At 37.9% G+C, this 18467-nt stretch overlaps 1 protein-coding gene and 1 non-coding gene across 4 annotated transcripts in view; one reads left to right on the forward strand and one right to left on the reverse strand.

The window, feature by feature from the left end:
- ENPP3 (ectonucleotide pyrophosphatase/phosphodiesterase 3) overlaps nt 1–18467 on the reverse strand; it is a 99836-nt gene that overhangs the window by 76913 nt on the left and 4456 nt on the right. For all 3 annotated transcript variants that reach the window (XM_050786298.1, XM_050786297.1, XM_050786296.1), the window contains exons 3-6: nt 16928–17003; nt 8351–8473; nt 5425–5550; nt 2275–2335 (exon numbers count right to left, since the gene is read on the reverse strand). In XM_050786298.1, the coding sequence (XP_050642255.1) occupies nt 2275–2335; nt 5425–5550; nt 8351–8473; nt 16928–17003 (386 nt within the window). The remainder of the gene's footprint in view (nt 1–2274; nt 2336–5424; nt 5551–8350; nt 8474–16927; nt 17004–18467) is intronic.
- On the forward strand, nt 15494–15635 carry LOC126953951 (U4 spliceosomal RNA). Its single transcript, XR_007725421.1, has one exon. It is a non-coding gene; the product is annotated as a U4 spliceosomal RNA (small nuclear RNA).

The following is an 18467-nucleotide window of genomic DNA, read 5'->3' on the forward strand; positions in this document are numbered from 1 at the left end:
ATTCAAGTATCAGGTTCATCCAATAAAACGAGTGACTACAGAAAAATTTCACTAGAAAAATATTAACAATTTCTTGAGTACCTACTATGCACCATGCACTAGAACTAAAATTAACCTACTGCTTGATAACTCACCAAGCATATTCCCTTGCTTTAGGTCATTTAATTCTCACATGAAATTGTCTGATCCTGGCATTGTTATTATTTCAATTTCATAGATGAAGCTCAGGGAAGTGACCAGTGCAAAAGACCCACAGGCAAAAATCAGGACTCAAACTTCTCTCATTTTATTCTAATCCTTTGCTCTTCCACCCACAAGGTGGGAAGAGAGCAGCTGAATCTGAGCTACAAACCAAAGTAGCACGGAAGAAAAACAGGCACATTATCCATACTCCTTTTCAAAATGAAATAACACTATTTAAAAATGCCTCCACTGGGCCAGACACAGCAGCTCATGCCTGTAATCCCAGCACTTTGGGAGGCCAAGATGGCAGGATCTCTTGAGCCCAGAAGTTTGAGATCAGACGAGGAAACGTGGAAAAACACTGTCTCTACAAAAAACACAAGAATTAGCTGAGAATGGTGGCACATGCTTGTAGTCCCAGCTACTTGGGAGGCTGAGGTGAGGGAATTGTTTGAGCCTGGGAGGTGGCAGCTGCTATGAGTCATGATCACGCCACTGCACTGCAACCTGGGCAACAGAATGAGACCCTGTCTTGAAACAAAAAATGCCTCCACTGGCCAGCACAGTAGTTCATGCCTGTTATCCCAGCACTTTGTGAAGCCAAGGCAGGAGGATCACCTGAGTTCAGGAGTTTGAGTCCAGTCTGGGCAACATAGTAAGACCCTGTCTGTACAAAAAAATACAAAATAATGTTTAGCTGGGTGTGGGGGCCCATGCCTATAGTCTCAAATACTTGGGAGGCTGAGATGGGAGGATAGCCTGAGTCCAGGAATTTGAGGCTGTAGTGAGCTGTGATCATGCCACTGCACTCCAGCCTGGGTGACAGAGTGAGACCCTATCTCTTAATAATAATAATAATAATAATACTTAAATTTAAAAACTGCCTCTACCAATTCCTCCTAAAGCCAGGTATTCATTTCTTTTTCATCCACCCTTCCACCATTCTCCCTTACTTGGCCCAGAAAAGTGTGAAGGGCAGAGGGGTGGATGGAGAAATGGGGAATCCGCGCTGGCTTGAGGTGATGCACATTTCCAGGCCCCGGCAGTCAGCGAAGCAGCCATGATAAACGTGTGGAAAAGATGCATGGGAGAGGTGGGGCAGGAGTGTCACCTCATGTGTTCATCACCTGTGCCCCCTGACAAAGCTCTCCTCATCCACCCTTCAAAGACCTCCTTTCATTTCAAGGCCTGCACAAACCTCTTTCCCTGCTCTTAACAAGAAGAAATTTGAGGCACCAAGATGTAAAATAGAAAAGAGTTCTGGCCAGACACAGTGGCTCATGGCTGTAATTCCAACACGTTGGGAGGCCCAGGAGGGAGGACTGCTTGAGGCCAGGAGATCAAGATCAACCTAGCCAACACAGCGAGACCCTATCTTTATTTAAAAAAAGAAGGCAGGAATTAAGTTATTTAAAAAAGGAAAAGGAGTTCTGGCAGAAGTAATTTCAAGCTAATTTCAATCCTGACCACAAGACCTTTGGAATATTACTTATTTAATATTCCAACTAATTTTTAAAAGTCATTACTGTGGCTGAGTAGAGTGGCTCATGCCTGGAATCCTAGCATTTTGGGAGGCCAAGGCGAGTGGATCACTTGAACTCAAGAGTTTGAGACCAGCCTGGGCAACCTAGTGAAACCTCATCTGTACAAAAAAAAAAAAAAAAAGAGAGAGAGAGAAAAATAAAAAATTAGCCAAGCATGGTGACATGCCTGTAGTCCCAGCTACTCAGGAGGCTGAGATGGGGAGGATCACCTGTGTCTGGGAGGTCAAGGCTGCAGTGAGCTGTGATTGCACCACTGCACTCCAGCTTGGACAGGAGAGCAAGACCCTGTCTCAAAGACAAAAACATAATAAAGTCGTCGTTGTAAAACATAAATATAATAAATTAATATAAAAGGGCTTTGTAAAAAATAAAGCAAACAAAAGTCCATTAAAACTTGGAACCCACAAGAAATCTAATCCTTTGTGAACTATTCTGTTTTGAAATGTACATGAAGTGGAGGAAATTCTACTCTGCGTCTGAACTAACTACATTCTTATGTGCACCTTTGTTAAAGGAGGATAAAAATCCCTGTATCCGTCATGCTCACCCTTCTGGACACTGAGACTGCTGGGCTGTGTCACAGTTTTCTTCCAGCCATGAGGTTTCTCCTGAAAAGCATAAGATCGAAATCTTTATACTTGCTGCACCACAGACAAGAAACGAGAAGCAAGTGTTCAATGGACATGATCTTCCCAAACTATTTAATTTCTGTTAGTCCCATGACTAATTTCTTCTAAAACACGTGAAGTGCATTTTCAGTTGCTGGCAAAGGCAGTGTCTCTAGTGACTTGTAGAGACCAGTAATCTGTAATAACTGAATACCAGGAAGTCTATTTTTACCAAGAGAAACAGAGGGGATTTATTTATTTATTTTATTTATTTTTTTTGAGATGGACTTTCACTCTTGTTGCCCAGGCTGGAGTGCAATGGTGTGATCTCGGCTCACTGCAACCTCCACCTCCCTGGTTCAAGTGATTCTCCTGCTTCAGCTTCCCAAGTAACTGGTTTTGTAGGCAAGCGCCACCATGCCCGGGTAATTTTGTATTTTTTGTAGAGACAGGGTTTCACCATTTGGTCAGGCTGGTCTTGAACTCCTGACCTCAAGTGATCCTCCCGCCTTGGCCTCCCAAAGTGCTGGGATTACAGATGTGAGCCACCACACCCAGCCCCAAAGGGGATTCTTTTAGATGAAAAAAAGATATTTCTTCTTTTTCTTGATAATGTTTTTTGCCTCAAGAACAATATTTTCCCAACTGCTAGAATAAATGGATTTAATAACTATAGACATACAGTCTAAAGAAGAGAAAAAGGAAAGTATCAAGAAAAAAAAAAAAAGAAAGAAATAGCCAATGAGAAAAACTGATATCAAATGGAGGAAATTTAACAAATTTTTAAAATCTTAACAAAAATTAGCAAAAACAAAAAATTTTGCTTCATGGATATTTCTCATTGTAGAACATTCTAGCTCATTAGTGAAGTAGAAATGACAGACTATGACTGTCACCATCTGCAACGCCTAGTGTATCTCGGCAATGCTTATCAATGGCTAACATATCCCAAAAAACACACCTGCAGGCATGATGTGCCTCTTGATGGAAATTATCTTTATCTTTTTAGATACGTACTTAAAATATGTAGCTAAATACATATTTTAGATGAATGATACTCTTGGTTTTGCTTTGAAACAATGTAAAATTATGGAAGAGAGGCTGGCAATAATGAGCATATTTTGTTAAAGAAAAAAATCTAAAAGTTGGAAATAGGCAAGAGGACTGATCATTAGACATCATTTTAATGTCATGCTGGGAATTATCTAAAAAGCCCAAAAACATATTATCCAATTATCAAGGGGCATGTATCTTTATCCAGCTTACTCTTTATTATTCATTTTACAAGTTGTTTATTTGGGAGTAATAAATAACTAGTAGAAAACAAATAACAATATAACTGATTCATACCTGATAGCAAATAAATTGTCCTACAGAAATGCAATTCAATTCTGTCCCACCAAAAGATATGGTTCTAGTGATTTTATTCCAACATTCTTTCAGTCTTATATACACAATTTAGTAGCTTAGTTTCTCATTCTCTTTGAACCTGCTTTACTTCTGGTTGGTTATCTTATAAATGAGTTAGTAAATCTTTGACATGTTCATTTTATATTCAAAATTATACTTTGTCAATGTGAGACAAGATTGGCCATGAATTGATAACTGCTGAAAATAGTTGATGGACTTAGAGAGAAAACATCATAATATTCTCTCTACCTCTGTGTGTGGTAGAAATTTATCATAACGTTTTTAGAAATTCTACACTTAACAAAACATAAAAGTAATTAGCTGGTTTCTCAAACAAAAATGATTCAAATTCTCTCAAACTACTCTCGAGAGATAAAATTTTGATAAAAATTCTCAAACTACTCTCAAAAGATGCAATTTTGACAAAAATCATTTAGCTTTTTTTAATTCTAAAAACTGGTAGGCACATTTAACACTTAAAATATAAAGTGTTAACGCTCAGAGTGAGAAAACATTTATATTTGTTTTAAAAAATAAACTGAAATGATTACATTAACTCCATCAGAGTAACCAGTGAATTCAGTGAAAAAAAAAAAAAAAAAAAAAAAAAAAAAAAAAAAAAAAATTTCCACATGGCCTAAGCATCCATCTTGAGATTAAAAAGTTAAAAGTTACCAAATTGGAACAGAAGAAGGAAGACTAGAGAGGTCAGAGGTAATATGGTCAGTGAATTTATTAGAGAAAGAAGCAGACTAGAACCTATACTTGCCTTGTGAAATTAAAGAAATTTTGAAATGATGCAGTATGGAGTATTAAATATTGAGTAATTATTATTTTTAAAAAGGAGTTACCATTTCAGACTTTTCTTATAACCCGTTTCAGGTGATTTTTAATTATATTTTGTATAAAAACTGATTTATCCATTGGTACACAACTTATTTTCTATTAGTAGATTATAGTTAAGGTTTCTACTACAATATTTTCATCCAATTTCAGAAATCAGAATTCAACCTAATCTTTTTTTGTCAAAAGTATTGAAATTGTCAGCTCAGTTTGGTGTGAGGTTATAAAAAGGGATTGATAGCTTGAAGAAATTTGGTTGATATATGTATATATGCATTTTTCATAAATTTCATCAGATGTTTGGAAGAATTGGTGATTTTTTTTTTTAAAGTCACAGCCCTTATAAAGTGGGGAGTGGGTAGAATAAAGAGTTGAATAACCTGAATCCTAATCTTGACTCTACATTAACTCCGTGAGGATACTTAGCAATTTAAACCGTTGAGGACACATTTGTTTTGGCAATAACAACATTGGCTTAACAAGATGATATCTGAGCTAGAAAACCTCATTCTCTATATTTTAACTTTGGGATCTGCTATTCAGTGTCTGAAAGTACAACTGCATCTGGCAAGGTCATTGGATTGGAAAAGACTTTGCCTTACAGACAAATAAGGAATTTTAAGATCTCTCTTCTATATCTATGCTGTGAGTTCTCTTCCTCTGTGGTTACAAACCACATTTCATCCCACAGTAAATGCATTTGATCTTTTCTTCTACATGGAGTAACTAAAGATTCTCTGACTTGTTCTGATTTTTGCAGACTAGCATAGCTCTAGGACACTCACGGAGTTCCTCTGAACTTGCAGGGGCAAATGACTCAACATACTCCTGCTTACCTTGGCAAACACTCTTATAGTCAGCACAGCAATCTTTCCTCTGCAAACAGTCATCTGAACAAGAGCAAAGGCTGGCCTCTAATCTGGTCTCTCCACAACGAAATTTATTGCACGTCCATATTCGAGCTGTAAAACGATACAGTTCAGTTCTGAGCATTTAAGCCTCCAATATAAAATATACAAATTTCATTTATTTACTGCTATATTATAATAATACAACCAAATATAATAATACAATACAATTCTTGATTGTAAATAATACAATCAAATAATACAATCAAATTATTTGATTGTATAATAATACAATCAAATAATACAACCAAGAATTTCATTTATCTGTATTAATAAATGAAAATACATAATGCCAAATGAGGGGTAAACCACCACTTTTCTTCATTAGCTAGGTGGCAGAGAGAAATGCAGCTTTATAAACCACAACCCAGGTTTACTTAGCAGGTACACTGTGAGCTTGAAGAAGATCTGAACACGGCTCCTATTCCCATCCAAGAGCAGGAGCTCCCCAAAGTGAAGAATCACTGGCCCTGACTGATTATTGCCACCCAAGAGCAGCTTTGCCCAGCCTTGTCTAAAGACAAGCAGCAAGGAAGAAAAGGTGACAACAGAAGTAACAGGAGCACAGTCATGTCTTTGAGAATGTAGGCAGGTCAAGGTACCTCTCAGTGGAAAGTGACAGCAGTGACAAAGCAGCTGCCACCCATGCCTCGGGGGTTCTCCCAGGCTATGGGCTTAGGATGAGAACAGTTTCAATAAATCCCATTGCTAAAAGCAGCAAGAGGCTGGAGGAAGGTGGCTTGGCACTGCCACTTGCTAGGAAACAGTGACTAAAATCAACATCAGCCTTGTTCTGAGACAAACACTCTCAACAGGCAACTTTTGTCCACCTCAGTTATATATAGATTTCTTCCTTCTCCAGCATTTCTCATTTACATAGAAAGAAAACGTTTTTGGAGATTAAGTAAAGGGAACACAGATCTCTATCTATACTGGGTTATCCTCTCCCTCTTGCCCTTTTCAGGGAACATAAAGTAAAGAACTCTACTCTTCTAATCTTCACTCTCCTCCAACCACTAGACACCCCCCTCCACCACCACCTTCCCAGGTTATTTAGGGAATTAAACATTGCAAGCTGTCTTTTCCACCTGGAGAACAGCATTTCTCAAATTGTGCCCTGTGGAATACTGGCATCAGAATGATCAAGAATCACCCGCTTTCCAAGTGACTTTTATGCACCTTGAAGTTTGAGAACCACTGCAAATGAAACAAACAAGATGTTGAACTTCAGCCATAGTAAAACTCCACTGAAATGTATGTAATGATACAGTATTTCATTTACCATAGCCTGTTATTCCTCAACCTTGGTTAAATAAAGTGTGAATTCTGTATTTAGCATTGTTAAGGGGGAAATGATGATAAGACCGTGTATAGGTGTTATAGGTTTAATTGTGTCCCCTAAAAAGATGTTGAAGTCCCAACCCCCATTACTTGTGAATATGATCTTATTTAGAAACGGTTCCAAATTACTTGCCGAGGCCAGGTGCAGTGGCCCACACCTGTAATCCCAGCACTTTGGGATGCCGAGGTAGTGGGATCACTTGAGGCCAGAAGTTCAAGACCAGCCTGGCCAACATGGTGAAACCCTGTCTCCAACAAAAATACAAAAATTAGTTGGGCTTGGTAGAGCACTCCTGTAGTCCCAGCTACTCAGGAGGCTGAGGCAGGAGAACTGCTTGAACCCAAGAGGTGGAGGTTGCAGTGAGCCAAGATTGTGCTGCTGCAATCCGGCCTTTGTTTCAGGAAAAAAAAAAAAAAAAAAAAAAAAAAAAAAAAGACATGGATTTAATAACTATAGACATATAGTCTAAGAAGAGAAAAAGGAAAGTATCAAAAAAAAAAAAAAAAAAAAAGAAATAGCCAATGAGAATAACTGATATCAAATGGGGAAGTTTAACAAATTTTTAAAATCTTAACAAAAATTAGCAAAAACAAAACATTTTGCTTCATGGATATTTCTCATTGTAGAACATTCTAGCTAATTAGTGAAGTAGAAATGACAGACTATTTCATTTCTGTCTTTGTTTAAAAAAAATTACTTGTAGATAAGAGTGAGACTGTTTCAAAAAAAAATTACTTGTAGATAATTAAGTAAAATGAGGTCATTAGGGTGGGCCTTAATCCAGTATGACTGGTGTTCTTATTAAAAGGGAAAATTTAAACATAGACACAGACAGAGAGAAGACTATGTGAAGAGACACAGATTATGTGAAGATGAAGGCAGAGTCTGGAGCTGTGCTGCCAAAAGCCAAAGATTGCCAGCACCCACCAGAAGCTAGGAGAGAAGCATGGAGCAGATTCTCTTTTGGAGTCTTCAGGAGGACCCAACCCTGCCAACACCTAAAAGTTGGACTTCCAGTCTCCAGAACTGTGAGAAAACAAACTTCCTTGGCTAAGCCACCCAGTCTGTGGTACTTTGTCATGGCAACCCTAGGAAACTAATACACAAGGTATGTAGATGAAAATTTGGACACAGACCTGGCGCAGTGGTTCATGCCTATAATCCCAGCACTTTGGGAGGCCAAGGTGGGAGAATTGCTTGAGCCCAGGAGTTCAAGACCAGCCTAGGCAACATGGTTAAGTTTTTTATTTTTAGTAGAGATGGGGTTAAAAACAATTAGCCAGGTGTGGTGCTGCATGCCTGTGGTCCCAGATACTCAGGAGGCTGAGGTGGAAAGATCAATTGGACTCAGGAGATTAAGAATAGAGTTAGCCATGATCATGCCACTGTACTCCAGCCTAGGCAACAGAGTGACACTCTGTCTCAAACAAAAGGAAAGAAAAGAAAAAAATTTGACATGTATTAATAGTGGCACAACCAACATGCTAATAAACTTATTCTCAGAACTCATACTTGATTCCACACAGGTGTCTTCAAAATCCCAGCAGCAATCGCCTCGGTCTTCACATGCCACATCACACCGGCAGTTCTCCAGTCCTCTAAATGATGCATCAAAGCACTTCTTCCTGCAGCTGCCTGCAAAGTAAAGGAAATAGGGCCCCAACATTTAGCAGCTATTCAATATCTCATACTTAAACAGTGGAAGCATACAGGAAGTACATGGCACAGACTACGACAGACAACTAGATGATTTTTATGGTGCTACAAGATCTACCAGTGCAATGTAATAAATAATGACACTGATATGTCCAGGCGCCATGGCTCACGCCTGTAATACCAACACTTTGTGAGGCCAGGGCGGGAGAATCACTTGAGGTCAGGAGTTTGAGACCGGTCTGGCTAACATGGCAAAACCCCATGTCTACTAAAAAAACAAAAGTTAACCAGGCATGGTGGTGCACACCTGTAGTCCTAGCTACTTGGGAGGCTGAGGCAGGAGAATTGCTTGAACTCGGGAGGCAGAGGTTGCAGTGAGCTGAGATTGTGCCACTGAACTCTAGCCTGGGCGACAAAGCAAGACTCTGCCTTAATAATAATAATGATGATAATAATAATGTGTTCAAGAAGTACATGGGAGCACATGGGGTGGGACAAAAACTAGCAAGGGGATTCAAGGACACCATTGAGTCTTGAGAAAGGATCAAGATTTTAAAAATCAGTGAAGCTAAGGAAGGCATATTTGGAGAATAGCAGATGGGTTATGATGGCTAAGGGGTAGAGTTCAAAGGTAGAGGTGGACTAGAGTGAGGAAAGGTGCATATGCCATACTAAGAGGCTTGAAGCCCAATCTTTGGTAACGGGAAGTCATTAAAGAGTAAGCAGAGAGTAATGAATTAGATCTGTGTTTTAGAAAGCCACTCTGGAAAATAGGTGAGTAGAGTAGGGATGGAAACTCTTGAACTAAGCAAGAAATTTTAACCCAAACTAAAAATGATAAGGGCCTGAAGGAAGATAGTAGCAGTAGACATAAGGAAGATGTAAATAGAGATAAGAGAAATTAAAGTGCAATTAGTTTGAGTTCAGGTTTATATAAAGAGTGAAGAAGAGGAATGAGCCAAGGATGACTTCCAAAATGTAAGGCTAAGGCACTGAGAAAAGGGAAGTTCAGTTTTCCAGATATCTAAGCAAATACATATTTAGGAGGGGATCTGAATATTTGAGTCTGAAACTCAGGAAAGAGAGGCATAAACTAAGGATACTGACTTGGAGTCATCAGCATATTAGCAATAAGAAGCAATGGGAATTCTGTAGTTCTCACTGTGCAAGGAGTGTGTGCCCAGCTAAATATCATTTCTCCTTGCTAGGGATTCCCATTGAAAATTATCTATAATTCCCTATGATACTTGCTTTCTACTTTGCATTCTAAAGGAGTTGTTTGAAGGCAAGGAGGGTATAGTAGTATGTGTGGGAAAGTTCACCTATGCACAACTTGTTTCTCTCCCTTGAAAACCACTGCATAATTTTAAATTAATTTATTTACTTATTTATTCTATGAATATTTATTTTAGCATCATTATGTTTCAGGCACTGTGCTGGTAATTGCAGATTAAGTGATAAATAATGCAGATATAATTGTAGAGACTTTATATAATAAAAAATTTTAAGTGGTAACTGCAAAGTAACAGTGAATAACACACAGTAATGGGACAACTGGCTAGCTATATAGGGTAAGGAATCTCTTGACATTCTTGCCTCACAACATATACAAAAAAATTTTAGGAGCTTATCAAAATAGAAATGTCTCAGGAGTTAAGCGGTTAAGGACAGTATTTTAGAATACTCATTTCCAAAATAGGCAAGAAAGGTTAAGGACAATGAGGACTGACATAACAGGCACTAAAAGTAATAATTATCAGAGCATTAGATCTCCTGAATTCATCCTACTATAGTTTGACCCCAAAAAACATCAAACAGAAGACTTAGACGATTTTCAAAGTGCTCTGTAAAAAGTTAGTGAACATAAGAAAAATATGATCATTTTTCACTAACAAATCAATGAGATATACAGTTATTGGTAGTATAAATTCACAAAATCTTTCAGGAACGTTATTTTACAATATGAAACAAAAGCTGTAAAATGTGAATTTTAAGAAAAGAAAGATGCAGAAAGGCAGAAAGGCAAAAGGAGTACATGAAAACACAAATACAAAGTTGCTGTTATAAAATTTCTATAAGAATATACAATAATGTGATAATAATCTTAGCTATTTCTGAGGAGGGAAACATGATAGCTATTATATGGCAATGGAAGAAAACCTTTTAAATAAATAATGAGATTATATTACCCATGCAAAACTAATATTTGAAAAGTCTATCTACAAAGTGGAGAACATTTTCTTTAAAATATTTATCTCCAATATTATGAAACATTAAAAAAAATTTACCTTTTAGAAATACACAATGAAATGTTTATAGAAATGAAATAATGTCAAGTATTTGCTTCAAAATAATATGTAGAGGAGGTTATGGAGAAAGGTATAAATAAAACAGGATTGGTCATGAATTCATAGAGTGGGGTGATGATACATAGACATTTATTAAATTAGTATTCCTACTTCTGTATGCTTAAAATTTTTTATTAATTGAAAAAATCTTTATATCCTTTGATTTCAGCAATTTCACTTCCAGACTTTATACTAAAGAAACATACAAAGATCTATGTTGAGAAATGTTCTCCATAGTGTTACACATAATTTCAAAAATATTTTAACAACTGAAACTGTCTTAATGTACATGAAAGAGAGGACTTATTAAATTATTATATCTACATAAAATAACATTATAAGCATTTCTGGATGCCAGTAGAAGTTATTTTAAAACATTATTGTTCACGGTTTTAATGATTTCGAGAAATGTTTATGTTATTATTGGAAAAAAGCGAACTACAAAATAGAATACAGTTTTCTTTTTAAAAGTAGCTGGTTGAGGCCTGGTGCAGTGGCTCATGCCTGTAATCCCAGCACTAGGCCAAGGCAGGCAGATCGCCTGGGCTCAGGAGTTTGAGACAAGCCTTGGCAAGATGACGAAACTCCGTCTCCACAAAGCATACAAAAATTAGCTGGGTGCAGTGGCACGTGCCTTTAGTCCTAGCTACTCGAGAGGCAAAAAAAAAAAAAAGTAGCTGGTTGATAAAACTCATTTACCTCTTCCATCTCCTCAAATTCCACAAATCTTCACAAAAAGAAGAGGAAAATAGTTTACAAAAAGATATAAATACTCTAAATCAAGTAATAGAAGATAGAAGCAGAAAAAGAATTTTGAAAGACAGAAATCGCAGAATGAAGGAAACAATAACTAGGTGCCTAAGAGGAAGGAGTCCTGGAAATTTAAAAAAAAAAAAAAAGCCAAGGGCTTTCCCTTAGGACCGTAGAAGGGAGGTCTCAGGGTGTCATTAGGTAAGAGAAGAGGTCATTAAGTAAGAGAAACAGGGGACATTAGGTAAGAGAAGAGGGGAACAGGCACAAGGCTAAATGTAGGAGAATTGGTAAAAGCTTGGATGTGAAGCAGTGACTACTCACCCTGCCGCCCACTCCAGACTAGGAAGCTCATAATCTGGAGGAATAAGGAGTGGCTTTCATCACAGAGACAATAGACATAAAGGGGGGTAACTGTGATAAGAAAAAGCAACCCTTACTCTGAAAAGGAACAGATGGTCCCCAGACATTTGAGGATAGCAGGATAGCAACCTACGTGAAAGACAAACACCCAACAAACAACATCAAAGAAAAACTTGATTGAAAAGGAAATAATGCAGGGAGCAAAAGAGTTAAAATAACAACACACACACACACACACACACACACAGTACTGAGATCCTCAGAAAATAGAGAAGATACTGTGTCAACAAAATAAGAGAACTATAATTTTTTTAAAAAGACCCCACATTCAGGGTGGTCTTGGAAGTAAAAATATGAGAGAAGTAAAGAAAAATTCAGTAGAGATATGGTAAGCAGAATTGTGGTCCACAAGAAGATTCCAAGTCCTAATTGCTGAGACTTCGAGTTTGTTGTCTTGTATAACCAAGAAACTGTGCAGTTATAACTAAGGCTGCTAATTAACTGATCTTAGAACAGGGAGGTAAGGCCTCAAAGTGAAAGAGGAAATGGAGCTTATGTTATTAAAGAAATCATATTATAAAATTTTCCAGAATTGAAGAGCATAAATTATTACATCATAGTTGTCCACCAAGTTTCCCAGGGCAAAACTCACACTAAAAGATCAACAGGATTAAGAGATGTTGAAAGCCTCCACAGAGAGATTATGAGCAACCTACAAAGGATCACTAATCAGAAATGTATTAAAATACCAAATATATTAAAAGCAACACTGGATGCTATAAGACAGTAAAGTAATACCTTCAGATTTCTAGAAAAACAAATTATTTCCATCTTAGAATTCAATACCTAACCAAACTGTCAAGTATTAGGTTAGAATGATATGTCTTTACATAGGCAAAGACTCAAGTTATCTCTTTCATGCATCCTATTTTAGAAAGCTATCAAGTTGTTCTTTAGCAAAATGAGAAAATGAAACAAGAAGAAAGAGATTTTAAAATCATGGGACCTAACACAATAGATGGGCTAATGGAAATCTCAACCATCCACCAGACCAAGAGAACAACCAACATGGATTAGAGCAACAGGACAGAGAAATAGAAACTAAAATGAAAGACTTTATTCCATACCCAACTTCACATTGCCAAAAATTAGAGAGCTGAATAATGGCAATGGCTGGTGGAGAGGTGAGGTAAAGGAAGGTAGGGTAGGCTGAAGCAGCCATTCTAGAAAGCAACCTGAGACTACATACCTGAGTTAAGAAGATAAAAACCCTAACTTCCTGAAACTTCATTCCTTGGTCTATGGCAAAGTACTTATCATACAGGTTTGTAAGGGAACCTGCAGTATTTATGTGGTGGTGAGGAACTAAAGCCAATTTGGGTATTCAGCACCAGGAGAGAGCATAGGTTGGTTGGCAAGTTGGGTACATGCCAAAAAGTAGCACACAGTAGAAGCATAAGAACAGATGTATGCATGACAATTCTGATGGGTCTCAAAAAGTGCTCAATGAAAAACTAGAAAAAAAAATGTAGATTTAGATATATCACAACCATTTACATAGATGGTCTTTATGTTTTTTCATACGCTCTCCTCTTACCAAACCTTTCTGCACTTGGTTTCTAGAATACATTAGTCACCTGGCTTTCCTCTCACATTCCTGGCTGCTCCTTCCTAGTCTTCTTTGCTTTTCCCCTTCACCTTCCCAATTCTTTAAGGTTGTTCTACCCCAGTGTCATGGTTTAAATCCCACATATGTTGACAAGCACCACAGTATATGCCCAGGCAGGACTTCACCTCTAAAGCCAGCCTCATATGTCCAACTACATTCTTGACTTCTGCACTTGGACGTCCAATAGAATTAGCAAATTTAACAGGTCCAAAACTGAGCCCCTGATTTTTCTCCCCAAATCAGCTCCTTCTACAATCTGCCCCAACTCAATTATGGAAATTTATATTTCCAGATGTTCAAGCAAAAATTCTGGCGTCATTCTTGACCTCTCTTTCTTACTCCAAATCCAGTCTTTCAATAAAATCTATCTACCCCATTAAAATAGATCCAGAATCCAAATACTTCTTACCAGCTACAATGCTACTGCCCTGGTTTAAGACATAAGGCTTGCCCAGATTATTGGAATAATCTCCTGATTGGTCTCTCTACTTTTGCTCTCACTCTACCATCTATTCATAACAGAGTAGCCCTAGGGATTCTATTAAAAAGCAAACCAGAGCATATCATTCCTCTGCCCAAATCGTGCAATCAGTTCTTGTCACACTCAGAATGAAAGCTGAAGACCAGGGTTTGACATACTAACCTTTACTTGATCGGGGTCCTCTTTATTTAATAGGTCTCATTTTATGACCACCTCTCTGTAGTGTTTTTAGTTCTAGTTCATAGCCTCTTTATTATTCCTTAAAGGGAACATGCCAGGCAAGCTCCTGCCTTTGGTCTTTGCACTTCATAGTCCTTCTGACCTGGAATGTTTCTCCCCAACAGTCCCTATGTTTCTGTCTCACTTCCTTCAGTCATTACTCAAAAATTATTTCATACACACACACACACACACACACACACACACACACACACACACGACCCTGATTCCTTCTTTTGGGCTTTACTTATTTCTTAGCACTTTATCTTATTATATATATTTTTTTATTTATATTTTTACTGTCTGTCTTGCATGCTAAAATATAAACTCCTGGAAGGATTTTGTCTCTTGTCTTCACCACTTTATCTCCAGTAATTGTAATAATACCAAGCATATAATGTTCAATCAAAAAATATGTGTAGTCATGACAGTAAATCTGTAAGAACATGCACAGATTTTAAAACTCACATTAGAAAAAAATACATGTCTATGGAAGGTGAGTTAACTGGAGTGGAAAATGGTGAAAATGACTCAGGGTTGGGGTTTAGGAGAATAGATGCAGTGGAAAAATGAGTAGTAAACAGGATGACTATGTTAAGGATGCTGGCAAAAAGAGGCTGGAGTTAATTACCAATGCCCTGCCGGGGAGAGGGAAGAGAGTGCTGCCACATAGGGCTGATCAACTCAGATGAAAGGAAGAGGACAAGGAAAAATGACTCTGGGAAGCCAGCCAATGGGTGTACTAAAGTGAATGAAAGAGCTGGAACAAAAGGAGGTTTTGTTCAGACATTAGATATGCCTTTTGCAATCAATTTATGTGATTTAGGGGGTAAAATAGCCAAGAAATGATGCCCATTTGTGTGTACTAACGTCAAAACAATACCACTGAAATGGCCTGTCAACATTTCTTTGATCAAGGAATGGCACCATGGCCCAGAAACACAACAGCCAAGTGACCAAGGGAAGATAGTAATCTTCCAGCAATTATTCAACTTTTCAGTTCTACTGTGCTCCTAGGTCATATTAGGGAAACTGAGTATTTCTCAAGTAGATACATGACTGGAAAATTGCCAGTTAACCTTACTGAGGCTTCCTAATGCTGCAGCAATGAGACTTACTCCACTGGAGTCACACTAGAAGGTTTTAGTCAAATTTAAAAAGGGGTCCAGAGCTTTGTGCAGTGGCAGTATAGTAGCCAATGAGGTTTATTTGAGGTATGATTATTGCTCATAAAATTTTTAAGAAGACAAAAATGGGGTGAGGGTGCTGGGCACAGTGTCTCACACCAGCAATCCCAATGCTTCAAGAAGCCAAGGTGGGAGGATCATTTGCATCCAGGAGTTTGAGACCAGCCTGAACAACATAGTGAGACCCCATGTCTACACAAAAATAAAAAATTAACCAGGTGTGGTAGTGCATGCCTATATACCAGGGACTTGAGGGGCCGAGCTGGGAGGATCACTTGAGCCCAGGAGATGGAGGCTGTGGTAAGCCGTGATCACGCCACTGCACTCAGCCTGAGCAACAAAGTGAGACCTTGTCTCAAAAAACAAACAACAGAAAGGGAGGGACGTGAATGCAACTGGCCTTATACTTCACCTTAGTAAAAGTAATAAAATAATATGTAAAAAGATTATAGGTAATTCTTTTTATATTGTCATTTGTAAGTGGTACATTTACTATTCATAATAATGAAATACAGCAAAAGGAATGTGAGGTATTTTTATATTTGGGGACATATTTCTCCTGTTTTTCTTTGCTTCTTATGAGAAACAAATTTTTTGAAGATATTATTATGCACTAGTTTTCAAAAATTTGGCACTGCCCAATCAAGAACCAAGAGATTTTAAAGGTAGAACAGCTCTAGCATGGTGTCAAGGCACAGGGTAGTGGCAGGAGGTCATGAGAATGAAGCAACAAAGACTTTCAAGACTAAGTGGCTAGATACTTTGTCATCAGATGTTGAAAATGACAGTGGGAGCAGAATGAAAAGCCTGCGATCCACTTACCAAAGTCCATTATAAAGATGAAGAAGGGCCGGGCATGGCGACTCACACCTGTAATCCCATCACTTTGGGAAGCTGAAGTGGTTGGATCACTTGAGCCCAGGAGTTCGAGACCAGCCTAGGCAACATAGTGAAGCCCCATCTCTACCAAAACTGCAAAAATTAGCCGGGTGTGGTGGCACCCACCTGTGGTCCCAGCTACTTGGGAAGCTCAAGTATGGGAGGATCACCTGAGGGCAGGGAGGAGCTGCAGTGAGCCGAGATTGTGCCACTACACTCCAGCCTGAAAGGCAGAGTGAGACCCTGCCAAAAAAAAAAAAAAAAAGGGGGGGTGGAGAAAGGTAAGAGAAAAACACACTGGAATGATAATGAATCTCAAATGAGCAGGGTGAAAAAGTAAAGTCCAGAAAGTACAGTGAGCAATGCCAACCACAGATGTGGGCTCCAGATAAGTAGAGTGCAGAGTGGGAGATGTCTAGGAGCAGAATGCTGCATGGAGGACAGAGGAGGCTTGGGATGGGAGATACATTTTAACGAATTAAGGCCCGAAGAGAGAAGAAATAAGGGAATGCTCAGAGAAAAGACTGAGGGGTATACCTTGCTTTTCCAGTTTCCTGAGTCCAAGCCCCAAGCCTAATCCAAGTGACATGATCACCAACAAAGCAAGAAGAACCTATTGCAAAAAAGAAAAAGTAGCTTTTATAATGTTTTAAAAAATTACACAGATACAAATAACCACCCTTTCTCAGTATTCTCTCTAAGTACCTGCAGCATGCTAGTTATGCCAGATACCAGATCCAACAATGATCTAGTATCTGGCCTAACTAGAGGTATAGTATTTTATTTAATGCTTGAAAATAAGAAAGAATATTTTGGAAGAATTTAAAGATACCAATTATTACAGATCTTCAAATTCAAACACATTTACCATTCAAATGCAATGAACTTAACTGCAAATTGAGTTAAAGTTAAGAATTAAAACCATAAAACCATTTTTCTGGGCCATTTTTTTTAAACCAGGCACCCATTTGTAGATCATTTATTGAAAATAATTCCAGAACGATTAAATCCTTAACTGCCTCATTCTAAGGGAGCAGGGCTTTTTTTTTTCCTACTCTATCACAGGATGATGATAATATTTAACATGCATAAAAATATATTGTCCAAATAGTTAACTGGCAAATGATCTGCTTTGGTCTTCCACTCATACAAACCAGTTAGGTAATTTGGAAACTGCCTGACCAAAGATTGTTTGTGTCATTCATTATCACTCTGCTGACAAAGCCCTTTAGTGTAACGAACTTCATGCTATTATTAGATTAAACTCTGATACAATTAAAGAGAATTCTTCTAGCTGCCCTCTTTGATCTTACATGAAGTCCAGAGATAAGTATGCTGGATGACAGGGCTTGAATACTGTGTGTTGTCATGAAGAATGGCAAAAGGACACACAATCAAATTACTTAGGAAAGTATTTTACAATAACCTTTGTTATAGTTTCAGACACACACACAAAAAACTTTCACAAAAGAAAAAATCAGATTTTGCTTAGGTAATTAAGAACTACACGATTTTTTTTTTTTTTTTTTTTTGAGGGTTGATTTCATTCTGAAAGTCAACTGGAAAATTAACACATCTAATGTTTACAATGGAAGTGAGTTCAACCATTGGGGAAGCTATGTTAAAATACTAAGAAAACAATTCTTACGTGAAGTCTCAAAGTTAGCCCAAGGGTCAGTGACCTTTCAGTATGTATTCATTCAGTGGAGAGGATGGAGGGAAAAAAATGAACATAAATATTTACTAAATAACACCATTAGCAGTTCATCTCTTGTCATGGTGCTTAGAAGACACAGGCGACTGAAACTAGAGTTACTACAAAAGAGAAAAACAACATTGGGGAACTCCTTCTGCTAAACCCCACACGTCATAGACTTACAAATTAACATATTTTGGTTTACACCTTATCTTTGGTACTTTGGCTGTTCTAACTTGCTAGAAAAATCAACAACATCTAGCTGTTCTTAAGATTCTTTAAAACTTCACAATGTTTAATGTTAGAATCTGTTTCTTCATGATTTTGTATTTGTTCCATATATTTGTGGCTTGTTTTCTACATTATTCTGTGAGCTCCTTG

The sequence above is a fragment of the Macaca thibetana genome, chromosome 4 (assembly GCF_024542745.1).
Source record: "Macaca thibetana thibetana isolate TM-01 chromosome 4, ASM2454274v1, whole genome shotgun sequence".
Lineage (NCBI taxonomy): Eukaryota > Metazoa > Chordata > Mammalia > Primates > Cercopithecidae > Macaca > Macaca thibetana.